This window comes from Bombus pascuorum, chromosome 10 (genome assembly GCF_905332965.1).
Source record: "Bombus pascuorum chromosome 10, iyBomPasc1.1, whole genome shotgun sequence".
In the NCBI taxonomy this organism is placed as follows: domain Eukaryota; kingdom Metazoa; phylum Arthropoda; class Insecta; order Hymenoptera; family Apidae; genus Bombus; species Bombus pascuorum.
The window spans coordinates 11,427,974-11,455,165 of record NC_083497.1 but is presented as its reverse complement, the minus strand read 5'-3'; the positions used below and the strand labels follow the sequence as shown (position 1 = coordinate 11,455,165).

Below are 27,192 nucleotides of genomic sequence, written 5' to 3'. Positions count from 1 at the left end.
GTTGATCGAACTCGGTACCGATAAGAGGAGAGCGGCGGAGAGGAGGCGGCACGAACGCACCAAGCCAATTTCTTCGCGAGATACGTTCTCGCACGCTGCTGGGCACTAGCGGCGAGGCACGAAACTAAAGTGTCTCAATGAATTAAGCACCGCGACCAAGTAGACCTTCACCTTGTCTTCGAATCGTGGTGTTACGCCTCTGCCACGGATCGCGAGAGTCCTCACGATACGTAAACGAGTTTCGCCGAATTTTCAATTGCCCCCGCGAACAAATACTCGGATGAAAATTCGTCCTGCGAGTCTGTCGTCGACCGTGTAACCGGTTCTTCGCCTTCCTCTCCCCTCTTACGTAACTCGCGCGAATTTGCAAAAAGTCAATGTCGAATTTATCGAGGGAAAGGTCAGAGATGCATCCGAGAGATGCGATGAGTTCGATCCGACCATCAGTCGACAGACGGAGAAATTTGTCGGAAGAAGCGTATCGTTTTGGAAAGTGTTGCAGAAAAAAAGAAAGAGATCCGAGTCATGACAGCAAATGATATAGAGCGAAAGTGTAAACGCCCCCTCTCTCCCTCTCTCTTTCTTTCTCTCTGTCTCTCTTTCTGGCTCTCCTTCCTCTGTCTGGCCCGTTCCTAGCCCCCCTGTCATCCCATACTCTCTCGTTCTCTGTCGTACACTCGTCTTCGTCACACCCGCGCTCACTGTTGCGCAGTTTTCGAGGTCACCTCAAGTTCATCATCGATAATAGCACAAGGCGAAAACAAGCAGCTAGACCTGGGCGTCCCCGATAAGTACATACTACAGATAAAAAATTCCATCGGATTTGGTTCAGAACGAACTTTCGTTTGGCCTTGGGAGGCGCCGCATACGCGGCCGAAAGTAAATTGCCAACGCGGATCGTTGGCTACCGAAACGAACGACAAGAGGCAGAGAGGAAAGGAGACGGCTTGAAAGAAGAGAGAGAACGAGCGAGATGAGTAAGTATCGAGTAAATAGACGTATGCAAGGCGGACTCGCGGACGTCACGTAAGCAAGAGACAGACTTTCGCACACCATCGGAATCGACAACGTCGACAGATGGCAGCATGAATTCCGTGTTTCGCAAACAGGCCATTAACAAACGTTACGTAACCCGAAATTTCTTTCCTTGGCTACTATGTAGTTTGCCGATTCGATCGAATATGAAACGCCCTGCCTTGTTCCCCTTCCCGTTCTTCGGGCCACGTCGATCGCTTCCTACGAAGCGACGAAGCAAGGATTCTATTCGAAAAACGCGAATAACAAAAATCCTACGCGTAATCCTTCGAGCTGTGGAACAGTCGATGCACGTTCCGACGAATCGTCGTTTTTTAATTATCGAAACATCAAAATATATACGTGGAAACTGGAGAAACAGTTTGCTCTACATTCTACTTATTACAACATTTTTATACGCTCCATCAATTAAATCCAAGCCACTTAAATTTCGTATCACGCGATAGTACTTTCGTACGATCGCGAAGATTCGCATACGACGAAGATGAAATGTAAAATCCGACGAAAGGAACACTCGAGTACTTCGATATTTTTTGTGGCCATCGTATGCCTGATTTTTTGTTCCAATTCGTCGAAACGACAGTTCGTCGGAACACGCGTTCGTTGCAACTGCGGCCTACGTCGTGCGTCGAAGCATTTCGCGGGACCGACCGAATCGTGGACCATCGCTTTCGTGCGAAGAATTCGGTCGGCCATTAAAAAAGACCGAAGGAAAAACGAGGCGAGGAAGAATACGTGGCGAAGCGCGGTATGTCCGGCACTGAGAACGTCCCGTGAAATAAATATTTGCTCGATGCGCTGCAACGCGCCCTCTGATACAAAGAGACAGAGAAAGAGGATAAAGTGCTCGACTCCAGAGCTCGGCACCCGCTATTTTTATGCGGCCGGGTTTTACAACAGGTTACCGCGGATGCAGGCGTTCGCGGAAAAGAGCAGAAAACGAGAGAAAATAAAGGAAGAAAAAAAAGGGGGGATGAGGAAGGCGGGGGTGAGAGAAAAGGGAGGGAGGTGGAAAAAAGGGAATCGCGACGGTGGCGGGACCGTGGCGGCAGTCCCGCTACCAACACCGCTACGTATCGGCTTTTTAAACAATTTTAGTGGCGAGCGGGAAACGGGCTAAGAATATCTAGGCCCGGGGAAAGAATTTCTCCTCTCTTTGCGATAATGACATCGAAACCGGCCGAGAAACGCGGGCATAGACGCGCGCGGAGAGAAAGGAGCAGAATGAATAGATTTAAAATTAGACCGCGATAAACGCATCTTTCTCCGAGTGTCGGTCGCTCTATGCAAAACTTCTCTCTCGGGCACACGCTTTAAATAAATGACAACGAAATATATTGTACGCGCGCGTATAAAATGTTATATACAAGAGATGCTCGCACATCGTACAACGACCTGCCTTTGGAAAAAAAATAAACGCATCGATCAGGTCGCACAATTATTTTAATTTCAAATGTTACGGCGCGAAATTCATCGTTTCGGACAGCAAAAAAAAAAAAAAAAAGAAAAAAAAAGAAAAAAAGAGAAGAGACAGACACAGTGTGAAAGGTTAACGCGATCGATCGCATAATTTTCATTGTTTCGCACGATTTCCTCTCTCGCCGATCTATAAAATCGTGCATTCCTAACGACAGTATCGATGTAGCAGAAATGACCGTACAGCAGAAAGTTCGAGAGCAAAATTCGTTTGGGAATTTTTTTCCGACGGCCTCGACGAATCTGCTTAGAAACACGCGGACCGCCATATGCTCGCAGCCGGCTCTGCGCGGAATAAAAAGATCTTAACCGTGTGAGTACAGAAGAGAGGCGAAGGAACAAAGAAACTCGCGCTCTCGTCTAAGGCTGATCGCTCGACAAGTGGTCGTACGTTGTACTTTCTATCTGGCACGATTGTTTTTTACGTAACCAGCCATTACGAATTAAAGATGATTAAGGAACGGGCGCTGTGCGCGCTATTTACAAGACTAAAATTTCACTTTATCTGTGTGTCGAAATGATAACGCGTTTTCTAAATTGATCTACGAAACTTCTAGACCTTGATCTTTTCCCCCGATTAAATTACACGATGTTGTTTCGTACGTCGAAACTATTGCCATTATCGCCAGAACTATCAATATTATCAAAAATCTACTATCATAAAACACCATCGATAGCCGAAACGAACAAGCGGAATAAAATACTCAATATAATCTAACGTAGAAACAAACAGCTATAAAATCGAATCAGGTGTGCCCTGTGTTCTTTCGTTTTAATTTTAACGCAAACTCGCACCGTTCGGTTGCCCGTCGTTTAACAAACGAAACGAGGTAGGTGGAAAGTTTCGCGGGACCGACGACCCTGCAACTATCTCTCGGCTGTTGGACGGCTGAAACCTTGCCAAAATCACGTCGTTGCAGTTCGTTCGGTCGAACAAGAAAAAAAATTGTCCGTCGTGAGCGGGCATACGCGCGATAGATAGGAACCGACAAGCCTTAGCCGAGATAAAAACTGCGAAAAAACAAACAAGCATTCGTCGCGTACGCTGCAAGTGACCGATTAGAGAGGCGTGCTTGGCTAGAAATTTTTCAACGGAGAAATTTTCGCGGCCAAGAACGTTGCGCGCTATCGTTTTTAACGGCACGTCCAAACAACTCGTCTATTCTTGCGTCGAAACGACGTAACGTTCTCTGCTTATTCGCTGCGCTTTGTTGTCTCGCGAGTGCAACAAACCGAAATGTACAGAAGTGAAAAGAGTAAAAAAAAAAAAAAAAAAAAAAGAAAAGGAGAGGGAGAGATGACTGTCCGAAAAGAACGAAACGACGATCACGTCGAGAGAAAATATGCCGTGTTAGGCTCCGGGTCGAACAGCTTCGCGAACCAGCCACGTATAATTTAATGTGTCTAATGATTCGCACTGCGCCGCAAGAACGTGAGTGGCGTACCAAGGTCGTCGTATTTTTAGTTAGGCCAATGTTTAGTTGGCCACGTTGGTCGGAGATAGAGGGACCTTGAATTTTGCGGATAACATCTGTGGTCTTATCGACGGCCCCTGATAACTTTTTCAGTACTAACCTAGTATAAGCCAGTCGTTCAAATATTAATCGAGGAGACGGGCGAAGCCGCACCTGAATTTACTTAACGACACTGTTAGAACGCATTTAAGACCTTCTCCTCTGACGATCGCGAAACCAAAGACGACGTATCTCCATGATCGACGATATTTTTTTGTTTTCGTTTGTTTTCTCGTTCGGATTATGCGGCTCTCGAAACTTTGGGTATTTAAGCATCGTGATACCTCTGTGATCATCGTTCGTTCGTCTCCATGGCGAAGAAAACAAAACAGAAAAACAAAAAATAAGAAAAAGGTTACGTTTGTCTAATCTAGCAGATAATGCATCTTGCTATGAAAACGAGAATACTTCGTATTCCTTCGGCAAAGTCGAGTACGTTGAAACGTTTACCGTTATTAAGCGAGTTTACCGTTAACCCCCGCCCCAGCGAGCGCGTTCGCTCCACGACCCCCCAAATATGCATAGCGTACAAGCGTGACGTACAGTAAAAAGAGAGCAAATTGTCCGTCCCAGTGAGTGAGAAAAAATGGCCAATAAGTCGGCAGATATACCGTAATGACGTTACCATATGGTACACGCACGTCAGAGTCAAATGTCTCTCGAATAATATAAAAGAGTGTGACAAAATTGGACGACCTATCACATCCTCTTTCGTAATTGGAAACGAACAAGCTGCAAAGTGTCTCGTGACGATGTGTTTCACGATTATAATTACGTACAATTACGGTGTAATTGCAAACTTTTCAAATTGATAATACACGATAACGTCTGTAAAATATATAATGATAAAAGAAAAACATATTTTATAATTACGTTGCTCGATATATATATATATATAGATATATATATATAAATATGGTAATATTCGTATATGTGTACATGTGTAAAGAACATATAAATATATATATATATATATGTATAATATTCGTAAATATAAAATTATAAGCAATGTCATAATGCTGTCGTATCGGCGATATCGCGGCAGCGGCGTGTTTTCCGTTAACAAACGTTAATGGGACGACAACACTGATACAAAACTTAACGATGAATTGGACAATACGAGCACGGCACGTATACATATATATGTATATACATATATATGTATGTATGTATGTATGTATATATATATATATATATATAGAATGAAAAATCAATCGTCGATAAAAGTGACATTTGACGCGATTCGCGAAACTCAAAGTATTAATAAATCGGTAATACTTTGGCAAATTTCTTCGAGGATTTATTAGGTGTACACAAAGAGAACAGTCTGTCGCTGCATCGTTACTCATTAACTTCTTCTGTACTTTCTTTTGCCTTCTTTTTTTTTTTTATTTTAGATCTTTTTCTTTCATTTTCTACTCTTTTATCGTTTCTTTTTATGAAGAGGGGTCTTTTCGATCTTACTTTCTCTTTTTTTTTCATTAAACATCGTAGAGATTGCGGCAGATACTTTGTACAGTGATGCCAAACAGTGATGGTTTCTTTCATCGCTTTGTGCCAATTAGAATGATCGTAGCGAATTCGACGAGTCGAAAGAACGAATGTATCTGCTGTTCTTTGCCTGTAGTCATCCGCGGAGAGCGTCTCCGCTCTATAAAACGTATCGGTCGCGTGTAATCGCGGCATGTTTCGTTCTAACCTGAAGATACAGGGAGCAAACGAGGCGCGCGATTTAGACGGATTTGCTGCCGGTTTGATTTGATCGAATGGCCGAACGTTTATCCGTTCTTCTCTGAATTTTCAATAAACGACAACAGATGAAAGGCGAAGCACAGTTAAAAGAAAAAAAGAAGTAAAAACGGATGATAGGTGAGCAGATAAATCCCTTCTAACGTCGTGAATTCGTTGATAACCGCGGGAACGTTATGACATCATGAAATGCAAATGCAAGGTAAATGGTATCATTTAAGTAATGATGATATCAATGATTTTTGTAACGCATGCCAATTAGAAGAAGTTTTAATCGTCCAAGCAGACAGTAGTGCTCTTTCACCGCAACCAAATAAAAAAAAATATATATATGTATGTATATATATAATATGTATAATCATTCTTATAATTCGTGATTTGTTAGTGTTTGATATAACTGCACAAGTCTTTTAGTTACTTTATATTAGAGCGAACCGCTACACCGCAGACAAATGCGGCCACGATGTATCGACTGTCGATAGAAAATAATGGAACAGCATAGAAATGCCCTGTGAAAAATCAACAGAAATCAAAGGTTCAAGTCAACCCCAAACAGGATCGTGCGTGACAGATTTCCAGAACGACCATACGAACGACGATCTATGTATATATGTACACGGGGTGGGGGTTGTTCACTTCTCTGTCGAGTCCTCGATCGTTGATATTCTAATGATTTTTACTAGGGCAGAGCTAATAGTAAATATTCTTACCTTGCGAAGTTCCTGCCAAGTCCGGTGGTTGCAACCCGTGGCCCAATCCTGGAAATTTCACTATCGTCACACGTAGCAACGAACATTCTTTCGCACTATCGACCGAACAACGGCCTGTACGCAACATCGCAATTAACAGAGACTCGATGGAAAGAATCTTCTATAATCGTCTTCTAAAACTACTTTACTTATAGGAAACAAAAATGTGAAAGGAAGGATATAGAAGGAATAGAAGAAAAAAACAAAAGAAAGGGTGTGAAACAACCACATCGGTGCTCTGTCGAGTTTCGAACGCAGAAACCAAAATAGCCAAAAACGGCTACGGGAAGGAAAACTATAAAATGCAATGCAAAAAAGAAAATCGTGCTCGATGCGTATGTGAGGGGGTAGACGATGAAAATTGGTCAATGCGTACAGGCCTAGTAGAAACGCGAATGACGTACGTACCTGACAATGGTGTATGCTCCGTAGCTAGCGCCGCCATACTGAAATTAAAGCTTCCAGGCGTGGGGAAGATTTTCGTTTCGGACAAAAAATTCGGGGTGGACGTGTGTTCGGATTCGGCCTCGTGCTCGTTACTGCTGGCTGACGCGGGTGGCCGATCCGACGCCGCAGCTCCAGAATCCGACGAGTCTTCGTTGTTGCCTCCGTTACCGCTGTTACCACCTGTCAGCTCCAACGGCTCGCACTTGATGTTGTCTTCCAGGGGGCTGTTCTCCTCGTGCACGCCGTTACCCTCGACCTTGCTCGACAGATGGTTGTTCTTCACCATCGAGAAATCCGTGGGAGTAGCGTCGTTGTTGTTGAGAGGCGGCGACGGCACCCTCGGCTTCTTCGCCGACTCATCGTGCGGATCCGGTGTTCGTCTCTCGTTCCTGCGTATCTGCGCTCGGCGTAGCAATTGCTGCACGGTCGTCGGTGTCGGGGTTACTGGTGTGGGCGGGGAACCACCCCGGGGGAAACTCTCTTCTGATTTTTCGTGAAAGGGAAGGTGGTTACCACCGGCAGCCAACGCGCGTACATGGGATAGCTGCAATTAAAAAGGAAAAAAGAAAAAAAAACAGAAGTAACGAAAAGGAGCATCATGCTCGCCGATAAAATGGTGACGGGTTGTAAGGTTGGAAGAGAAAAGAGTGATCAAGGGGAGAGATCGTCGACGAAGAAAATACTCGATATATCGCTCGACGGTACCGCGCATGCCCGCCAGAACACGATCACGATTGCTCTCTTTCTATTTGCAACGCAATCTGGTTATCTTTGTTTGCTTGACCTAGGACAATTATGGATTGGAATCAAGATGGATACACATTCTGCACCGAGATAAGGTGCTCTTTAGTTAAAAGTCACGTCTCTATCAGAGATAACATTCAAAGCATAATCAATTTGCTAGGTACCGAGGCTCGATATTACTCGGATATTACATATGGCTGATGGGCTGCTGTGTATTCCACGAACGCTAGAGGAGAAAATAGTAAGGGAAACGATCGGAGGAATGCTTACCTCGTCCCTGTCTGTTTGGTCGGCCTGTTGCGTAAGTCCCGATACCCTGAGGACTTCGGCAGTCTTCAAAAAACTGCTAAGGGAACGCTGATGCACGTTCACTTCCCCGTGATAGATGAACTCCACCAAAGCGTGCAAGTCGCTGAACGCTACGTCTTGAAGTACTATCACCGGGTGTTTACACGGTGTGCTCTGCAAAAGGGCAAGCAAGGAGGAAAAGAAGAGACATTTTCTTGCAATAGTTACACATTGATGTTGCACTCGATACATCGCTGGTACGGTGATAATAAAGAATGTAGATTTACACGATGGATCGGCGCAGAATCGCGTAACACGGGATGAGATACGATGTCTATGTCTTACCTTGAGCAATTCTCTAAAATAGGGACTGCATGCGGAAAGTACGACGCGGTGCGCTTTGAGGCTTTTGCCATCGCAGGCCAATGTGACGTCCACAAAATCTTCATCGTCCCTTAAGTTTTCAAACGCCGACGTTATACTGCTTTGGTAATTGTTCCATCGCAGACAAAAGTGTTGCGTATCTACCATCGTTATATCTATTCACCTATAATCAGAAATAATGTACGCTATTTAAACCAGCGAAAGCTTGACACTTATCTTATCGCTTAATAAAATATGCCTCGGCTGACCGAGTCTCGACCAAGCAACATTTTATAACGCGAAATCTAAGGAGATTGGTCCGATTCGAGATGCGCGTTAGCATTACGAATATGTGCACCAACGTCGGCCAGGAAACGAAATTCGAAGGCTGAAACTTTCTAGTTGTGCACGATAAATCGCCAGATAAGTCTGCAGGTCGATAATTTTTGATAACCGCTATTTCGAAATAAAAAGCACTGTTGCAAAAAATAAATAGGTATGTCGCGAGCGAGAATCGCGCTTCGATCGTAACATCTTTCTAAAACGAATACGTACGATTCACACAAAATGGAGAGAGAGAGAGAGAGAAGAGACAGAGAAACAAAAATTCATCTATCCGTAAAAAGATGAGCAAAGATTACATAATGTTTCGGTATCGACTGATATTTAACCAGTGTGTTTACCATAGGTGTGGCATTAGAACAGATGTTAATTTCCTTACACTTCTCGGAGCCACGAAAACTTATATAACTGGCGAATTAATACGCAGATTCGTTTAATAGGGACGAGATGGACCAGAGATGTCGTGCACGAACATATGTTATTAATTCGAATGGAATGAAAATACGGGAACGTAAACGTTCCCGTTGCCGCGCGTGAGCTGTAAAACGACACTTTGAAGTTTTGCGGTATTTTTACGTGGCACCGAGGAGAACGCGAACGACCAGAGAGAAAGAGAAAAAGAGAGAAAGAGAAAGAGTCTAGTGTACCTATATTCCGAAAAGTCAAAACGGTCTTTGCGGATCTCGCGTGCAAACGGGTATATGTATGTGTATCATCGACGCGTTTCGCTGGGCGAAACCGTGCGAAACGAGAAAAAATAAAATATCGTCTGTACGACGTCGAGAGTAGAAGAATAAGAATTAAAGAGTGCATGGCGTAAAAATAGAAGCGAAGGATTACACTACTTTTTATTTGCACCATACAAGAAAATTAGGTCGCCAAGCTGGAGTGAAGCCAGAACATACGATTAAATAATTCTCTTCGCCACTTATAAAAGCGCAAGCATTAAATGTATGCTGATAGTGTTATCTTAGCAAAATGATAAAAAAAAAAAGATCTTAAAACAAATTTACAGTGCTCGTTGCCCGCGCCGTATGTGTGTGGTGTATCGCCATGACAAAAGCTTCGATATAGAACGGAATTAATGATCCTCGATTGTTTTTTTTTTCTTCTGTATTCTATAACGCGTTATTACGATAAGAAGAAGCATGGATACCGTATACTATTTTACAACGTTTCCGTTGATAATCGTATCGCTGATTCGAAAGGTATTTTTGCGTTGGTCGACTCGCCACTTCGAAGAAATAGTAATTAAAGTACACACGGTCGCACACAATAGAAACCGTACACCGACGAACCGGTAAATAATATACCGCAATATTTTGGATACGTTCCAAACGATTATCGCCGCTAAAGTAAAAAAAGAAGCGAATAATTTCTTCTTCTTTTCCTTTTTCTTTTTTCTCTCTCGCAGATACACGTTTATCATAAAGCCCGGCGCGGCGGTGCGATTCGGAAACTGTTTTTAGACTTTTTAAGTTCGCTATCGCACACTGCTAAATTTATATGTGACGAATTCGAGATAAGTTTCGCAGTGAAAATCCTCGCAGCAATTTTGACGATAGAACCCGACTGGGACGCACGTCTATCTAGGCGAAAACACTGACAAAAGAAATTTATTTGCTGTATTGCGATATACAAGACACGCGTATTTACTTTCTGAAAAAGAAAAAAGAAAAAAAAGGAAGAAAAAAGCAAAACACCATAACGGTTCTTAACGTTTCTTCGGTTTAAAATGTGTGCCACGATTATCGGTGATTATTGGCGAGAACGCGATCGATCGAGGATCGACGCGCACAAGCACATTTTTCGAAAACTGTCAAACGATTGCGGGAGTAGAAGCGAAACCGTGAACCAGAGTGAGAAGAGGATAAGACCGGTGCACGTTATACGATACCTTTTCCTCAGCGATCGCGGCTAAACGGCAGTTACGCTTTTCGTATTTCTAAGGCACATTCACCACACATTATCCAGAAAGTAATCACAGTTCGAAGAAAGTAGATGCGTTATCGCGAAAGCACACCTATCACTCGTCATGCCGCGTAAGCTAATGACCGAAACAATGAGCCGAATTGAAACGCTCTGCGTTTTATCTGCACAACGCCACCTCGCAAAAAAGTGCGCACTTCACAAGTTCGTGAAAAAGTCCCCTACACACGGCCACTAGTGCTGCTTCGTCGTGGCGGAAAGTCATTCTCGACGGACGGGTCCGGAATCGACGCCGGTCCACGACGCGATAGCGTCGTTGTGTTCATTCCTCGCGCTCGATCTTCGACGAGCACGAGCAAAATCTGCGATTGGCAGAAAGATTATCGATCGATTAATTTAATCGGCGAGGACGCGTGCGAAACGTGATCGAGTTGACAAGACGGTCGCGCGTCAAATGATCGAGGAAGGCGTAATTTAGCCGGCGGGTAAGAATGCCGGAAGGAACGAAAGAGGCGGATAGTAGGAAGAAAAAGAGGAAGGAAGAAAGGAAGAGAGGAAGGAAGGAAGGAAGGAAGGAAGGAAGGAAGGAAGAAAAGATGGAAATGAAAAGACGGAAAGAAAGACGAGAAAGAAGAGGAGAGAGAAGGAGGCGCGGGGGAGGAGCGGCGTGCGGTTTCGCGCGTGCCACGACGCGTACACCGGACAAAAGAGGGAGAAAAAAATGTCAAAGGAGAGACAGATAGCGCGTTAGCCGTCTCTCGTTGCCTGCTTTCAACGGGCAGAGAATGGCGATTCGTCGATGCTGACCGAGGAAATCGGCAAGGATCACATGTCGCGCACCGTCACAGAGCAAAAGCAACGAACGAAGAAGGAACGAAGGAACGAACGTGTGAGTCCAAACGGAGAAAGAGAGACACGTAGAATAGAAGAACCGCGAGTTGTTGGAAAAGCGGAAACGTCACGATCTTCGGGAGGAGCACGTTGGAGCGCACAGCAGTCCACCGGTGGCCTCTTTCTCCGTCACATACCGTGCGAACTAACCCCCGAAACGTCACGTCACGACTGTGCAGCTGTGTGCCTTCGTCGACGCGGGCGTACGTCGCGGCGCGGCAGCGAGGCCGCACGAAAACGTACGAAAAGCCGGCGATCGCCGGTACGACGAGCGAGAACGACCGACAAGAGGGAGAAAGAGGTATCGTCTGACGAAGAAAGACGTCCAGAGAGACACACATACACACGTATAAGCGTGGGGAGGCACACACAGACAGGCACACGAACGGATGGACAGACGGACAGATGGACAGTGACACACAGGCAGAGAGGGACAAGAAGAAGCGGGAGGAAAAAAGAGAGCGGGAGGACGAGCTGAGAAAAGATAGGACGGTGGCGTCGGGCAGATTTCGTCGGGAATCGCGAAGTACGCGAGAAGAACGCGTCTCGAATTTTTGCCACCGATCACGCTCTTTTTGTCATACCTGCGGCGAATGAGTTTGCCTACCGATGTACAAAGTAGAAGAGATCGTGCACGCGTATTCGCGGCAGAGGAAAGGTGACGAGGTTTACCTTGCGGCACTTGTCGTGTTAGACACGTCGCTCACGTGCGTTCCGTTCCTCCTGCCCCTCTTTGCTCGCGATTCAGAAGCGCATCCTTCGAGCGCAGGCTGCGCCGCTTTTTCACGCGCTCCGCTCCCCGCTTCCTCGCAAGCTGCCGCGTCGAAAAAGAAGCCTCGAAGCGTAGCGCGACACACGTGTCTCTTGGGTACGATCGCGAGGTCCGCTGCGTGTTATCTCGAAATCGGTGAGCGGAGAGAATCGGCCGTGAAAGTCGGCAAACGATGACAACGGCGGCGACGACGATGATGATAGTTGCGGTCGCGCGCGGCAGCGACAATAGCGGTATAGCGCGCGTTGCCTAAAAAGCAACCACTCTTTTCTCTTTTTCTCTTGGTGTCTCACTCGGTCGCGCCGCGCCACACACACGCGCTCGCGTTCGATCTGTGCGAAGATGAGAGGAGAGAAGAGGGTTGTGCCGCGAGAGGATAGGCCTTCAGGCAGCGAGACACGAGGGGAGAAGTCTGGAGCTCTGCTCGGCGATACAACGCCCAAGCAGTGGCACACTACACGCGCGGGTCGACGTCGTCGCGGAAAGAAAGAAATAAAGAGACAGAAAAGGAGAGAAAGAAATAATATTGGGAGCAGCGAGAAAAGAGAAAGGGACGAAGAACGAGGGGGGAGGGGAGGTGTATCGCGTCTTTTAATCCATCATCGTTTTCTCTGTCCGGTTGGCTCGTGTGCCGTAAATCGTTCCCGCGAAATACGAAAACACCGGCAACGCGGCTGTCAGAGGCGGCGATCTCGCGGCAACGCGCGGGAATTTCGAACCGGCTCTCGCACGCACGACCCACCTAGCCACGTGTTTCTCTGTTCGGGATGCAGGCAGCCACCGTGACGCAAATTGCCGCGCGCTTCACTCCGGAATGCGAAGCCTCTCTCGCCGCTACGTTCCACCGAGACACCACCACCACCTCCACCACCACCACCACCACCAGCCAGCATCAACCACCACTACTACTACCACCGGAGCCCGAGCGTGTAACCCGCGCGCGTGGATTCGCGGATGATCGCGGATGATCGCGGAGACACACCAACCGTTGACACGTCGTGGAACAAAGTCACTGTCACGGCGGCGCAACACGTTCCGCGAGCGCGTTTCGAAGAGGGAGGTGGAGCTCTCGTGCGAGTACGAGGGTGGAGTGACGGAGACAAAAAGATAGCGACAGAGAGAGGAGGGAAAAAAAAGTAAGGTGTGCGTAACGTAACGTAACGCAAGGTAACGTGTCGCGTCGTGCCGTGTCGTGTCGTGTCGTGTCACGACGACACCACGAGCCGAGAAGCACCGAGAGTACGGCTGCAGCTCCCGAGTCTGGTTAGAACTAGCGCAGGGGGGAGGGGGGAATGTCGCCCGCCGACCGCCGTTATTCTTTATCGGAGCATGAGACATCTGTCGTAATAAGTGCGGACTAAAAAATAGTGCGTACGCAGAGAGAGAGAGAAAGAGAGGGAAAGAGAAGAGAGTAACGGAGAAAAGAGCCCGGTGCCTCGATGGTGGGGAGAGCTTTATGCCTGTGGTCGCATCGGCCGTGCCTCCTCTTTTACCCCGCTGTACCCTTGCCCAGCCCACCTCTTTTCTCTTCTCTTCTTCTCTCCTCTCCTCTCCGACTCGCTCGCTCCTTCGCAACCCCCCTCACTCCATTTTTCTCTCTTCGTCGCACTCGCGAATCCCCTCCTTCCTCCCCCCTGGTTTCTCTTCCACGGGCTCACCCCACTTTACCCGTTAGCCCACGAGACGAAAATGCGCAAAGCTAACGACTTCCAATTAAAAGCGCTGGAGCTGGAATTTTAAAGGCGCCACCACTGCCTACTTCGGTTCGCGCGCTTCGGCTACACCGGATTATCGTGGATAGACCGCCGCGCCGCCACGCCGCCGCCCCGACTATCCGCTTCCGACTTCCCCGATACCATCGTCCTAATCGTCATCGTCGCGGTTGCAGTTTCCTGGCCGTTTATCGAAATTTCCTCGAAATACGAATTCGTTCATTCTATGAAATTCCCGAAAGATTCGATATCCTCTCTGCTCGTCGCGTGCTTGTTACCTCGCTCGCCGATCGCTCCGCAAAGATCGAGTTTCCCCGTAATCGTTCACCGATACGTATGATACTTTAACGAGGGACAACGCTTACTCTCCGTCGACTAGATAGTCTAGCCATCCATCTATTCGGCAGCCGGCCTGTCTCGCGATCCCTCCTGCCATCCTGCTCCTGCTAAGCTCGCGCCCGCAGCTACTACCCCCTCCGCCGGCACCGTAGGCGACCCCACTCGATTCGCCCCTCAAAAAATCATTACGCCCTTCCGCGGGCTGCGCATGAACGCGGTTTTAATTCGCTACTAGAAAAGTAAAATGTAAACGCCGTTGGATGAGAGGGACGAGGAGGAGGGGGTGGGCCGAATGGGAGTTGGTGCGGGCTTAGGAAGGACGAGGGGACGAGAGAGCGAGGAAACGGGCGAAAAGGGCGGAGGGGCCGACGAGAGAAAGACAGAGAGAAAAAGAGGAGGGTAAAAGCTGAAGGAAAAAGCGAACTACGGAGCGAGATAGTATGAGAAAGATATAGCGGAGCGAGAGAGAGGAGAGCGAAGTTTCGCGGACGTAGTCGAGGACGAGGCGAACGAGGACGAGGAACGCGACGACTGTGAGAGCGCGACGTAGGACAGATCCTTTTTCCACTGCCGCGGCGGAAAGAGGAGGATCGGAAGAGAGAGGACGACGGAGAGATAGAGAGGGAGCCGGGAGAGAGGAGGATACGCTCCCCTACTTCTCTAGGGGTTCCATTGTAATATTTATTGATTGGATTCCTAGGAGCCAAAGCTGAGGGCTGTGGCACCTATACTTCGACTAGATTGCCTAGAAATGTTTCCGTACGCTCGGCGAGAAAGCCCGTTTTCCCGATTCTCTGCGTTTTCTTCGCTCGAGTCAGCCGGTTCGGAGAAACGTTCCACTGACCTTGGTCGAATAATTCACGGCAAATAGCCGTGAGCGGGATGCGGCTCCATCGGTTACCGAATAAATTCCATCCGTGAAAAGGACGCGCTCTCGATTGTTAATTTCCACCTCTGGCAAACAAAAAATCGAAAAAAAAAAAAGAAAAAAACAAACACGTGGGGAAAAATCGCGCGCACGTAGACGTTAATCCTTTTATACCGAAATTGATTCAGTGGCAAAATCTATCTAAATAAAACGCGTTTATCCTATCGCGTTAAATCGTGTCTGAAAAAAAAAAATCGACTAGCCAAACAAAATGAATCGTGGCCCGCGGTCTATTTTCCCGAATAAAGTAGCTCCGTTGAAAGAACAGCACGTTTCTCGCCGGATATTTCATTTTTTCTTAAAGGCCGATCGCACGGACCAACGGAAACCGGGCCAAACGCCAAATAACGAGCGAACGATCCAGAGAAAAAGGCCCGGTAAACCACGTCGACGTTATTCTCATTCAACGATGCGCCATTGAAGCAAACGAGTACATCGCCTTTTTCATCCCCTCCACGATCTATCGGTGAACGATACGTCGAACGTTGTTTCCTGCGGAACACAGGAGTCCATGAGTCAGTTGGCCTTGAACGCGTATATTCAGGATACCGCGCGTCGTTCTTCCATCGCGTACACGACGTCGGCTACACGCTTTCGCGTTAGTAAAATCGAGGTTACGCCTGAAAAATTAATGAACTCCGCGCGAGAGAAAACATAAGGAAACGCCGATAAATAACGGTGGCGCGTGCTGCTAGATCGTTTGCGCGCTAACGAACGCGTGATGTGTTCAGTCGTTTGCCGTGAAGAGAAGCGTCGCCGCGTTAAACGCTGAATCGCAGTAAACGTCGGCCGTGGATAATGCATAATAACGAGGAACGTAAACCGGCGCGCTCGCGCGCTCGCGCGCTCCATCGCTCGGTCGGACGAGCGAGGTCGGGTGTTGTAGTTTAGCTCGGCCGAAACGTAGGGAAAATGCAGATGTTTCGACCGGTCCTTCGTGGCCACGTACACACAGTTTCGCAGCTCCACCTGCGTTAGATTCGATCGCGTGATACACGATCCTCTCTTTGTCTCGCGAACGAAAGCCTTTACGGTGTGTGCAACCTTGCAGGTGCGCGCGAATTTCGAGGACGGTTTCCGAAGAAGAAAAAAAAAGAATCTCCTTTCCCACGTTCGGAATCGATAGAATTCTGGCATTATTTATGCCGACCCCGATTCGCGTTACGTATCTTTAAATATGCAGGGGTCAATATTTTTAGCAAGATTCGCCCGTTTCAGCAGCGCAGATCCGATAATTGGGTCGAAATCAGAAGACAGCTCGATTCCGATCGAGAACGGCGAACCGATGCGTATGTCACCTGGTGATGTGTGCCGTTGTTCCGAGTTCAAGGCTACCCATCGCGGAACACTGGACCAAGACATTCCTACCCTGTAACCGCCCCTACCGTCCCACCTTTCTTTCCCTCCATACCAGTTCACTCACACGCATTACCAACTCCCCACCAGCCTACGTCACGCGTCTGCTTCTCCATCGACTACCCCTCTCTGACCCCACACCCTCGCCGTTTAAGTAACGAGGTCTACGAAATCATGATGCTCTGTCGTCTTGCCCCTGCGAGATATTGTTCCATGAAAAAAACATTCGTCGATCGGCCGAAGAAAATATATATTTTATACAAGAGGACTATTTTAAACTTTGGAAAGAACCGCCGGATAATCGAATCCTTTGTACTTGATAGAGCTACGCGGTTGAACGTTTACGACCAACGTTGCTCAGAATTTTTCCCCGATATCCTTCCCCGCCGATAGCAACAGAGAGCACGTCGAGAGACCGCTCTCCGCGTTCTGCCTTTTAAACGGATCGCTTTGTCGCGGCGATTCAGCCGGTCGCCAGCGAAGATCTCGATGTTCCGCGATTAACCCTGCACCGTTAGACCAATTAACGAAGGGCAAAGACAAAAAAAAAAAGAAGAAATGAAAAAGAAAAAGAAGCCAGCAAAGAAGAAAAAAGAAAAAAACAGGAAAGAGAAAGTCATTTGTTCGTGCTCGTGGTGCCTGGTACACGAGGAAGCCTCAAAAGCGCCCTTTTCGGCAGGTTTGAACCCCGGTGTGCTCATTAACCCGGCGCACCTGCCAGTTAACGCGCTTGCCAACAACCGGCGCATGAATTCGTCCCAATAGACAGAAACTGCAGCGATAAAGAATATCATCCTCTTTAGGCACGACCGTACATGCGTCCTAAATGCACTCTACACACGCGAGGCTTTCGTGGGGGGTGAGGTAGGTAGCAGGGCAAGAATATGCGGGGTCTAGCCTTTTTCTCTCTTTCTCCCTCTCTCTCTCTTTCTCTCTTGTTCCCTTTCTCTGTGTGGGACTGCATCGTACGTACCCTCTCCACCTTTTTCCTTTCTCTCTTCTCCTCCCCTTCCACCCACCCTGCCCCCCGGTTCCCTCCTTTCCATCACCTCCCTCGTTCCTCATCCCTCGTCTCTTGCTAGTGTATTTCGTTCGAACCGGTACCCTTTCCCTCCCTCCTACTGCATTCGCAAACATTTGGTGGCCGTTGACCTCGAACGGGCTAATCCGCCGGCAGCCAAACAACCAATTATTTCTTTTCATCGGTATAGTCGTGCTGGCCGATACACCGTGAAACGTGGGAATGTGTTAGGAGCCGACGATGCCATCGCCGCGTCAGGTGAGAAATGCTCGGTCAATTTCCTGCGATTCTACCTACCTCGGATTCGTTCATAGACAGACACGTTCGAAAAGCGACAAGTATTTAAAAGATTAACGACAGACTCTGCTTACTCGACAACGCACATACGGATTAGTTACGTATACGTGTACCGTTGATAGTTTACTTTGCGATGTCATTGAATCCCGACACGGATGTTCAATGGTACGTTATCTATAGCTTCTTACGAGGTGTTAAGAGCGATTAGCAAAAAAAAGTAGCAACGAAGAGTCGAGAAGAATCGAGGAGAATCGAGGAGAAACGTGGAGAATCACGGAGAATGGAAGAGCGCCACGCGCCAGAAAGGGAGGCACATTTCCCTGTCTGCCTAGTAATAGACGCGCGCTACTTGCACCGCGGCCTAGTGCGTGTCTATTCCGATACTGTCCTCTTCCACTGCAACTACGGTTAACTATTGCTGCACTCGCGCTACTGCAGTCGGCGCCGATAGCTGCGTCATTACTTCCACTGTTCGTACGGCGCATCTCTAAAACCGCGTACTCTAACGATTCCAATTTAACTCGAGAGTACTTATTTAAAACTGCATTATCTCCAAGAGATGATTCCTATTCGTACTACTTCGATAGATCCTCCAGCGCATTGTTTGCATTCTGGAAAACTCGGCTTAAAATGGTTTTCGCTAAAAATACCGTGGCTTCGCGGGTCAGGTCGAAATGAAATCCGACCATTCTTTTTCGAATCAAGGCTAACTAGTCGAGCGATACAAAATTTGCGCTCAAGACGTGTTACTTTTCCCAGGTTGTCCCCGGTTCCGATTTGCCGACCCACTTTTCCACCGCGCGATTAATTGAGACACGATGATCCAACGAATATTTCTGTCAGCGCTTAAAAATACTGAAAATAGGTCACCGCCTGTATTTTTAATTATACCGCAGACGACTACGTAGACGATGTATCCGTCAGCATCCGTGATCCTTTCTGATACTCGGCTCGATCGAACCAGCGACCAGAGAACAACGAGTCCCATTCGATTTAAGGGATCGCAAAAACGCGAGATCGGTTTCCATGGAATCCCGGAAGCGTGTCAGCTTCTCTCGAACGGATCGGGGAAGAATGGCGAGAGGGAACGGGGTTTCGGGCCGAAAGCAGTTCTTGCACCTTCGCCGGGACCGTTATTCTTCGAGGCGTCGGCCATTGAAACACTCCGGAGAGAAAGGGCCAGGAGACGCGAACTTTTTCTTCGGGTCGCTCTGTAAATGGCGCGCGTTGAACTGCCAAGCAACGACTCGCTGACAAAACGCGGCGAATAGGCCAACCGACGAGGCAAACCGCGCGACCGTGACATTTTTTTCATCGAGGCGGTTGTGGGTGCGCGCAAGTGCACACATGTGCGTGTGGCACAGGACGAAACAAAGAAGCAACGAAAGAACCGCATACGACCGTTCGCATAAATACCCGGTGGTGACTCTCTCTCTCTCTCTCTCTCTCTCTCTTTCGTTCGCTATACCCTCGTCGATATAACTTTGAACGGTCGCGTGAGACATATGATTCGTCACGATCAGCTGTGGCCACACGAATTTTAAGGTGTCGCGGACCCAGCGGAACCATTGTTTCCCTCTAACTCGCTGGCTGTCAGTTACAATACGCGATGGATACTGTTATACCGTAATGATATGCGAGCAGCGCTAATTAATCGGGATTCCATGCGACATCCGGCCGCCTTTACGCGGAAAGAATTTCTACCGGTGAAACGTAGAAACGACGCGTCAACCTTGACGCGTGTGTGTTTGATTTTTGCCAAACTTTTCCGTCTGACTGGCAGCGGCGTCGATGTTTTTTTGTCGACAGGCGCCCCGAAAAAATCGCCGCTTAAAAACCGACACGCTGCAACGACACGGTTTCGATACTGAAAGTCGATGGACTCGATGGTTCGGTGTTTTGAAATTCAAATTTTTTTCCATACTTGAGTCGGATACACGGTGGACGCGCGTCCGCGAAGAATCGACGCGTTCTTTTTCCTTTCCTAATCGCTCGTTTCGACGAGTATAAAGTTCATTCTCGTCGGTTGCCAGATCAACGCGTACATTCAAATGCATGTATATTCGCGAACGTCTCGCCAGTGCTTCTCATAATGGGCAGTGTTTCTCTGTAATGTACGCGCTAGGAGACTGGACGGAGGCTCCGTGATGAATTTCAATGAGCAGCCACGCGAAATGCATAGTTGCCTAGCAGCAGAATCTGGCCGCGATAAGATACAACGCAGACACTCTTCCCCGCCCGATCGTTTTTTAGAATCGTATAATCGAATAATCGTGTATTTTTAATCGGCTCGTAAAAAAAGGAAAAAAACTTCTCTCCGTAGATAAAGAAATGCAATCGACAGATCGGAGAATTAAAAGAAACGAAAATTATAAACTACAAACCGCCGTGTATTTGAATAATCGTGTACAATTCCCGGACGAGGATCGTAAATCGCGAGGCAAAGGCCGCCGTTAAATCCTCGCCGAGGTTATTCTAGCATCCGGTTCGCCTAAATAACGTATTCAAGCCGGAGTCTAATTTCACAGATAACACACAGCCGTCGTGTAATCTAGTTACTAGGCGTCTAATCTAATCGGTCGATTCGGATTATGTGCATGCATACCTGCGCGTAGACAGTGTGCGTGCGAGTACTGTCGAGGCGAAAAATTTCGATCGGTTCCTTGCTTCGACCGTGGCTCCTTTTTATCCTTCACAACGAACGTAGCAGAGTGTGCGTCGTTCGTTAAATCTAATTAGATGTTCCTTTTTATTTAAAACAAAAAAAAAAAAAGAAGGAAAGGAAAAAGAAAACGCCTTCTAACCTGGACGGACGATCTCGTACTTGCGAGAGCGTCGCGTCTTTGACGACTTGCTACTTTGTCACCATCCACGATTACCCCGCCATACGAGAAGGAGATTCTTCGTCTTCTCCTCCCTTCTGTGACGGCAGCAATTAAACGTTTATTTTCGCGAGCTACGAAAGCCGACCTTTATCTCGTCGCGTATTGTTTCGTCCCGATTATCACGGCGGGAAATCTCAACGCGTAATAATCGCTATCTCTGCTCCGTAATTCGTCCTCGATAGAATATAAATCGACGCGGAACGCGACCGTGTTTCCTCGACTTCCTGTTTCGTAATACCTATCGCGGCCAACCCTGTACACGCCGCTTATTCCCTCGGTAAACTTGGTAAACTATAGACGACGACGATCGATCGCGGATCGCCTAACCGCATATCGAGACGAATCAGAGTCGGAGCAGGACGACGAAACGAAACGGAACGAAACGCACGGCGAATTGTTGCGGTGAAACGAGGATGTAGGTAAGCGCGACGATGCTGTCTTTGGTCGAGATATAGTTTCGCGCTGGAACTCGACCAGAGAGAAAACGGGAGAGCCGGAGAAGAGAAAGGGAGGAATAACGGGTGCGAGGAACGAGCGGTACCCTCCGCCGTTCAAGGAGAATAAACCGTTATCGGAGGATATACCCTTTTCCAGGTGCAGGTGCCCGCCAAGAAAATCAAGAACGCGTTATCGCCACGGTGGATCGCGAACAACCTCGACGCCATTATAATTTTATCCGGAACTAATTCACGTTTCGAGCGTATACACACAGTGCCGTCGATGCCTGTCGAAAGTGGAAAAGTTGGGTAGAAACTAAAGGTATTCTCGTGCAGTAGCATGAGAAAGAACGAAGAGCAACAGATACCTCAGTGGATGAAGTCGATCGAATACCGGTTTTGCTCTGGGGGCAAGCGAGTCGAGCGACGTTACCCTGCCGTGAAGCGAAAACCAGGCCAATTGCAAATTGCGGGTGTAAGCAGCGATATCGCGTAGCGTTTAGCAACGACAGATTACTTGTCCCGATGCGTTATTGTTTCACGAGCGGACGAAAGGGGTTAGAGGGACGAGAAAGTGTAGATTATTCGAGCGAGCAAAAGTGTGTCGTTAGATCGGTGAGAATAAACTCGTCGAAGCGGGAAACAGCGTTTCGAAATGGCGCGAAGTGGTACACGCTAAACGAAGCATTTTGCCGACTCATCGAACGTCTCGTTTCGAACTAGCGGCGGGTTGCTTAAAAATGGCATCGAGTGCACGGTCGTTCGTTGGATTCGTGAAAAAATCCGATGCTCGTTTGCGGGACGAGCTCGTTGAAAAGGCGGTTTTGCCGATAGAACGACGAGTGTGTGCCACCGTGGTTCCTTCTCTCGTATTTTGCGTCGCATGAGTTTTGCACGCGTTTATACGCGCCCGCGCGTGTCTATATACGTGCATGTGTGCATGTCTGCGACAAAGAGTGCGTAAGCTGGCTATGTACGCAGCCAGGAGAGAGCACCTGGGCATCTATGCGTCATTGTGGACGATAAAAAAAGCCGTAAGGCTGGCATAACGCAAGGAGAACGTCGACAAAACAGCGACGCGAGAGACTAGTAAAGCTGGTTTGTCTTTTCCCTCTTTTCTACGGCCGCTCCAAGTACGCCACAATAGCGATCGTCGACGCGTTCTCTTTCGACTGTTTTTGGTTCGCTCGGTCGTCCACCGATCTCTTTCCGAAATAAGTACATTCTATCGAAAGTATTTTAGGAGCTTAACCGCGAGAAACGCGGTCCTTCGATGACATATCTCTGTATTTGTATCGCGAAAATAATTTTCAAGGCGAGGAGGAGGAGACCCGAAAGGCGAAAGAAAGGAAACTAAAGAGAGACGGTAAACGACAGTTTGAACGTTCGTGTAACATCGTCGAAGTCTGTGGAGATCTAAAAGAACGGAATACGAAAAAAGGACGGGTATCCTTCTAGCGAGGACAAATTCGATGAGCTCGTAGGCGAGCGCCGAGAAACCTTCAAGGCTCCTGGATCATGGTTCCAAACTCACGTTCAAGGATCAGCTTTGTACAGAGGAATTTTTATTGGCTTCGTCTGACGCGCGCATAATATACGCGTGCAAGTGACTCGGTGAATTTTTTTTCAGAAGCCGCGTTCAGCGCGGTTCACCGCCGAGGGAGCGAAAGAGAGAGCAAACGAGATACGCTTTTTTATTTTTTACCACGTTTTGCCTCCCCTCGCCTCGTTCTCTCTCTCCTTCCCTCTGGTCGCTCCATCCCTCTCTCGGTTTCTCTCCACTCTCGTCACCCTCGCGTTTCCTTCTTCTTTCCCCGCTGCTTCGTTCGGTATCGCGAGATCTATTTATACCTAGTCGGTCGGTGTTTTCAACTTGCAGCGGCATCGTGTAACAAACGCGCGTCGCTCGTAAAAATAGGGGATCTGCACGATACGTTGCACGTACAAGAGTGAAGAGGAGATGGGAAAGAGAGAGAGAGAGAGAGAGAAACAGAGACAGAGACAGACAAACAGAGAGAGAGAGAGAGAAAGACAGACGAAGACGGACGAAGGAGAAAGAGAGAGGAGGAGCGGGAAAGAGCGAGAGAATTCGTGAAGCGTCCGGAGAGTCGTGCGTAGGGTCGAAACGACATCGTGAGAGCGCACCTCCATCGATGTTCCTCTCTTTCGACGTTACAGAGAAATCGAGGAGAGGCGGAAAAGAGGAGGACGAGCTGTGGCAGCATCAGCAACGACAGCAAAAGGAGGAGGATCGAGATCCGCGTCGTCGATTCGATGGTCGAGTAAAAGGGAACCACGTAACGTGGCGGCGTGCGATCGTAGAGACTCGCGTGGCTCTCTAGATCGACGTGACCTTGCGAATGAACGTTGAATTTCCTAGTACGATGATTTTCGTTCGTTTTTCCTAATACATGGCGGCGAGAAGCAAGAGAGAGGCCGATAGCGTGCACCGTAAAAGCGAATGATCGCGGCGATCGCGCACGACCAACTCCGCTTTAATTGAATCTGGCCAACGGGTTGGCGATTGCTTTCCGCTCGCGCGCACACGGTAAAGAGAGAGAAGGAGAGCATCGTATTACGAGACGTGGAATTTTTCGTGAATGAACATCGGAGAAAAAGAGAGGAAGGAAAACGAGCGAGTAGAGCGGAAAAGAGACGACGAGGTGTGGCGGAGTGCGAGATGGAAAGAGAGGATAAGAGAACGAGAGGGAGAGCGGTCGGTACGCAGGAGCGACTAGGAAAACCGGGCAAAAAACACGGAGAAAACGAGAGTGAACGAGGAGCAGGGTCGAGCTTAACGTACGTACACACGGTACTCGTAACACGCGGACCGGAGCGGCGTGCGCGACAAAAGGATCGAGGCGCTCGCAGACGGATTACGTCATTTCCCAGGCAACCTCTAACGTCTGGCATTATATTCGTCTAGCGATCGTCTAGCCGCACGGCAATCCCTCCGTGCACGGACAAACACGTTACTAACTAGCGCCGCTACACGCGTCTACCTTTCACGGTCGCGCTGCTCTTTACACGCGCTATTCTACGCTATACATGCCGTAGTAAGTACGTATCTGTACGTACTCTAGCGCGACGGGTTAACTAGCTGCGCGTAGACACGCGAAACGTGTCCGTGAACACCGACGAAATCGTGCTTACGATACCTTCTCCACTTGGGCGCCTGATACGTGTTTGCGTGCGTTTCGCATACACGCATACACGCAGACACGTCCGAATAAATGTGCACACGTAGCCGCGAGAAACGTAGGCACATGCAACGGTCGCGCGCACACCACGCGACGAACAGACACGCGATAGTAAGGTTTCGGTAGTGTGCGTGTACGCGTGCATACTACGCGCGCGAACGCGAACGCGACGCGAGTCGCGACACACACGCACTTCTATCCATTTCTCTCGCTCTCACGGACACACGATCTGTCGTTTCCTCTGTGCCACACGCATACACGCATTCTCTCTCGTTCTTTCTCTCGCACAGCCGGTCGGTTTTTGTCTTTGTCACGCACACGCTCTCTCGCTCGAACGTACTATCTATCGGACGCGTCTCTCGCTTTAGAAGCCGACAGGCGGCCGAAGGCCACCACTCTCAGCTGTGGACGTACCTTGATCGTTGAGCGCGAAGTAAAGTGTGGGGCTCCTTTGCCCGGTGTCCTTGTCGTCGATGCTAAACCCACCGTTTGACTGTCGGATGCGACGATCGCGACGAGCTAGCCTTCTTTTGCCGTCCTCCGCTGTCCGTCCTCTCTGTGTCGATTTCTGTGTGTCTGTCTCCTCTCTCGCCGTCTCCCGAGACGATCCACAGACCGGGAAGTCTGAATTCCGCACGAGATTCCCTAAGCCACGCAATCGTCGTTCGTGGTCTCGTGCGTTCCGGAGGATCTCGAGGACACTGGTAGGTCCATCCTCGTGAAAACGACGCACGACCAACGTACCACGACAACTGATCTCGTCGTCGTGCAACTCGCGCGTTCAAATTCTCCTCGTATGTCGTCGACAACGTGATTCCGTTGAACAACGCGCGAATCCACACGAATCGTGTCTTCCACGACAACAGCGAACGCGAACACAATCGAAAAAAGGTGTCGTTGCTTTTTCTCGGTCAACCGTCACATCGGTCTTCCGTCTCTCCTTAGCTGGAAAACCACGCCGTTTCTTCCTGCCTCCGCGATGCAACAAAAATACAGACACACTTATTACTACTTTTCGTTGGCTTCCTCTTTTCGATCGTATCTCACTTATCCGTCCTGTCTGCCAGCATCAAGACGTTCGTCGATAGTGGATCTTGCACGTAATCGAAGCAGTACGATCGATTCAGATATATCGATACACGCGGATGTCACTCGCGGCTCTGAAGGACGAACGGGTCGAAGAAGACACGTCCGTGAAGCAGCAAATCGTCGTAGCAATCGTGTACGTAGCGTAACACCCGTGGTCGCGTATCACGAAGAAGGATGATCCGTTGCCGAGGATTTTCCCTTCTCTCCCTCGTTCAGTGTTCGCGACGTGCGACGTGTGCAACTGTGAATCACCGTAAATAGGTATCGGCGACGATTCTCATCGACGCTCGAAAGACGTCCGACTATTCACTGCTGTTCCTTTTCTTCGATTGTTCTTTCTTCTTCCGCGTTGTGTTGTCGTCGTGGACGGAGATAACGCGCGAACAGAAAAGGAAAGAAAAAAAAAAGAGACGATCGACGTTTACGCACTCCCGTGTGTGATCTTCGAAACGACGATAACGTTGCGGCCACGAAACGCGCAAAATGTATGAATGATCGGGCGGACGAAGATCGACGAGATTTCGAGGAAAAAGATCTAGAACGATGTATCGACGAACGTAGGATCTCTCTCGTTGACCAGTAAGGAAGGATCCCGCGGTAAAGTATCCGGTATTATCTTGCGGGACGACACCATCGAGCGAAGGACCAGCTCCCTGCCGCTTCTTTGGGACACACCGGGGGACTACCTAGTCGTAGAGTGATTGGGAACGCGACTGGCCAAAGCACTTGATTCGCGCGCGGTTCGGTTTGCCCGTTGCTGCGCCTCTCCCGTGCAGTTTTTTCGGCGGTCTCGTGGTATGCGTGCATGCGCGTGCATGTATGTGTGCGCCCGCGCGCTCCTGTGTGTGTCCCTCGGACTTTTTCTCTCTTTCTCCTTCCTTCTCGTTCTTCCTGTCCCTCTCTCACTCTCCTCGGTGTTACACACGAGCGTGTTTCTTTCTCTGCACGCGCGCGTACCGGCTTAGCTCGCGCGCTCGTATTCTCTCGTCCATACGTCTGAATTTCCGTAGGTGTGCACGGTTCCTCTCTCTCTACACGCTAGCCGCGTGTCCGTGTGCGCGTTTACGCGCGTCCTCTCTCCGCGTGTATCTACACACGCCGTCGATGATGAGATCGTGTGTGCAAGCGTGGCGCGGACGGTTACACGTAAGTAAGTAGTTGCGTGGCTGCGTGCATGCGAGCGTGCGTTGGTGCGTGGTGCGTGGTGCGTGGTTCGACGTTGTCGTCGTCGTCGTCGTCGTCGCGTGGTGTCGTCGTCTTCGTCGTCGTGGTTGCCGTCGTTGTGTGGTGTCGTCGTCTCTCTACACGTTGGCTCCGGTCCGCTCTCGTCGGTGCTGCGTGCGTGCGCGCCCTGGGTAGGCGAGGGTATAGTTACCGAAATGTTAACCTCGTGGAACCACTTTTTATTGAGTGTCGCAAAATTCATAGGAACCTCGCGAAACGAGGAGAGGGGCAGTGGCCCCCGTTCTCTCTCTTTCTCTCGGTCCGTCCCTTTCTTTCTCTCGATTTTCTCTACGTTGGCGGGGTTAACGCGTGAGAGGGGCGGCAACCCCCACCTATGCTCGCGCTCCTGCCCCGCGTCACCCCTCCGACTACACTCGACTACCCTCCTCCTCCACAGCCACCTCT

At 48.8% G+C, this 27,192-nt stretch overlaps 1 protein-coding gene across 17 annotated transcripts in view; it reads right to left on the bottom strand.

The window, feature by feature from the left end:
- The window catches only part of LOC132911503 (broad-complex core protein isoforms 1/2/3/4/5), a 58,158-nt gene extending 31,195 nt beyond the window's left edge, over window positions 1–26,963 (bottom strand). For 2 of the 17 annotated variants that reach the window (XR_009659018.1, XM_060968177.1), the window contains exons 1-6: window positions 12,200–13,872; window positions 10,605–10,998; window positions 8,348–8,549; window positions 7,985–8,176; window positions 6,932–7,514; window positions 6,485–6,544 (exon numbers count right to left, since the gene is read on the bottom strand). Coding sequence is in view for 16 of the 17 variants with exons in the window: in XM_060968177.1 (XP_060824160.1) it covers window positions 6,485–6,544; window positions 6,932–7,514; window positions 7,985–8,176; window positions 8,348–8,533 (1,021 nt within the window). In the remaining variant the exon portion in view is untranslated. Of the gene's footprint in view, window positions 1–6,484; window positions 6,545–6,931; window positions 7,515–7,984; window positions 8,177–8,347; window positions 8,550–10,604; window positions 10,999–11,443; window positions 12,163–12,199; window positions 13,874–24,888 lie in introns of those variants that run through there. The other 15 variants (XM_060968189.1, XM_060968193.1, XM_060968182.1 and 12 more) reach the window with 14 other exon arrangements.
- Between the last annotated feature and the right edge of the window lie 229 nt (window positions 26,964–27,192).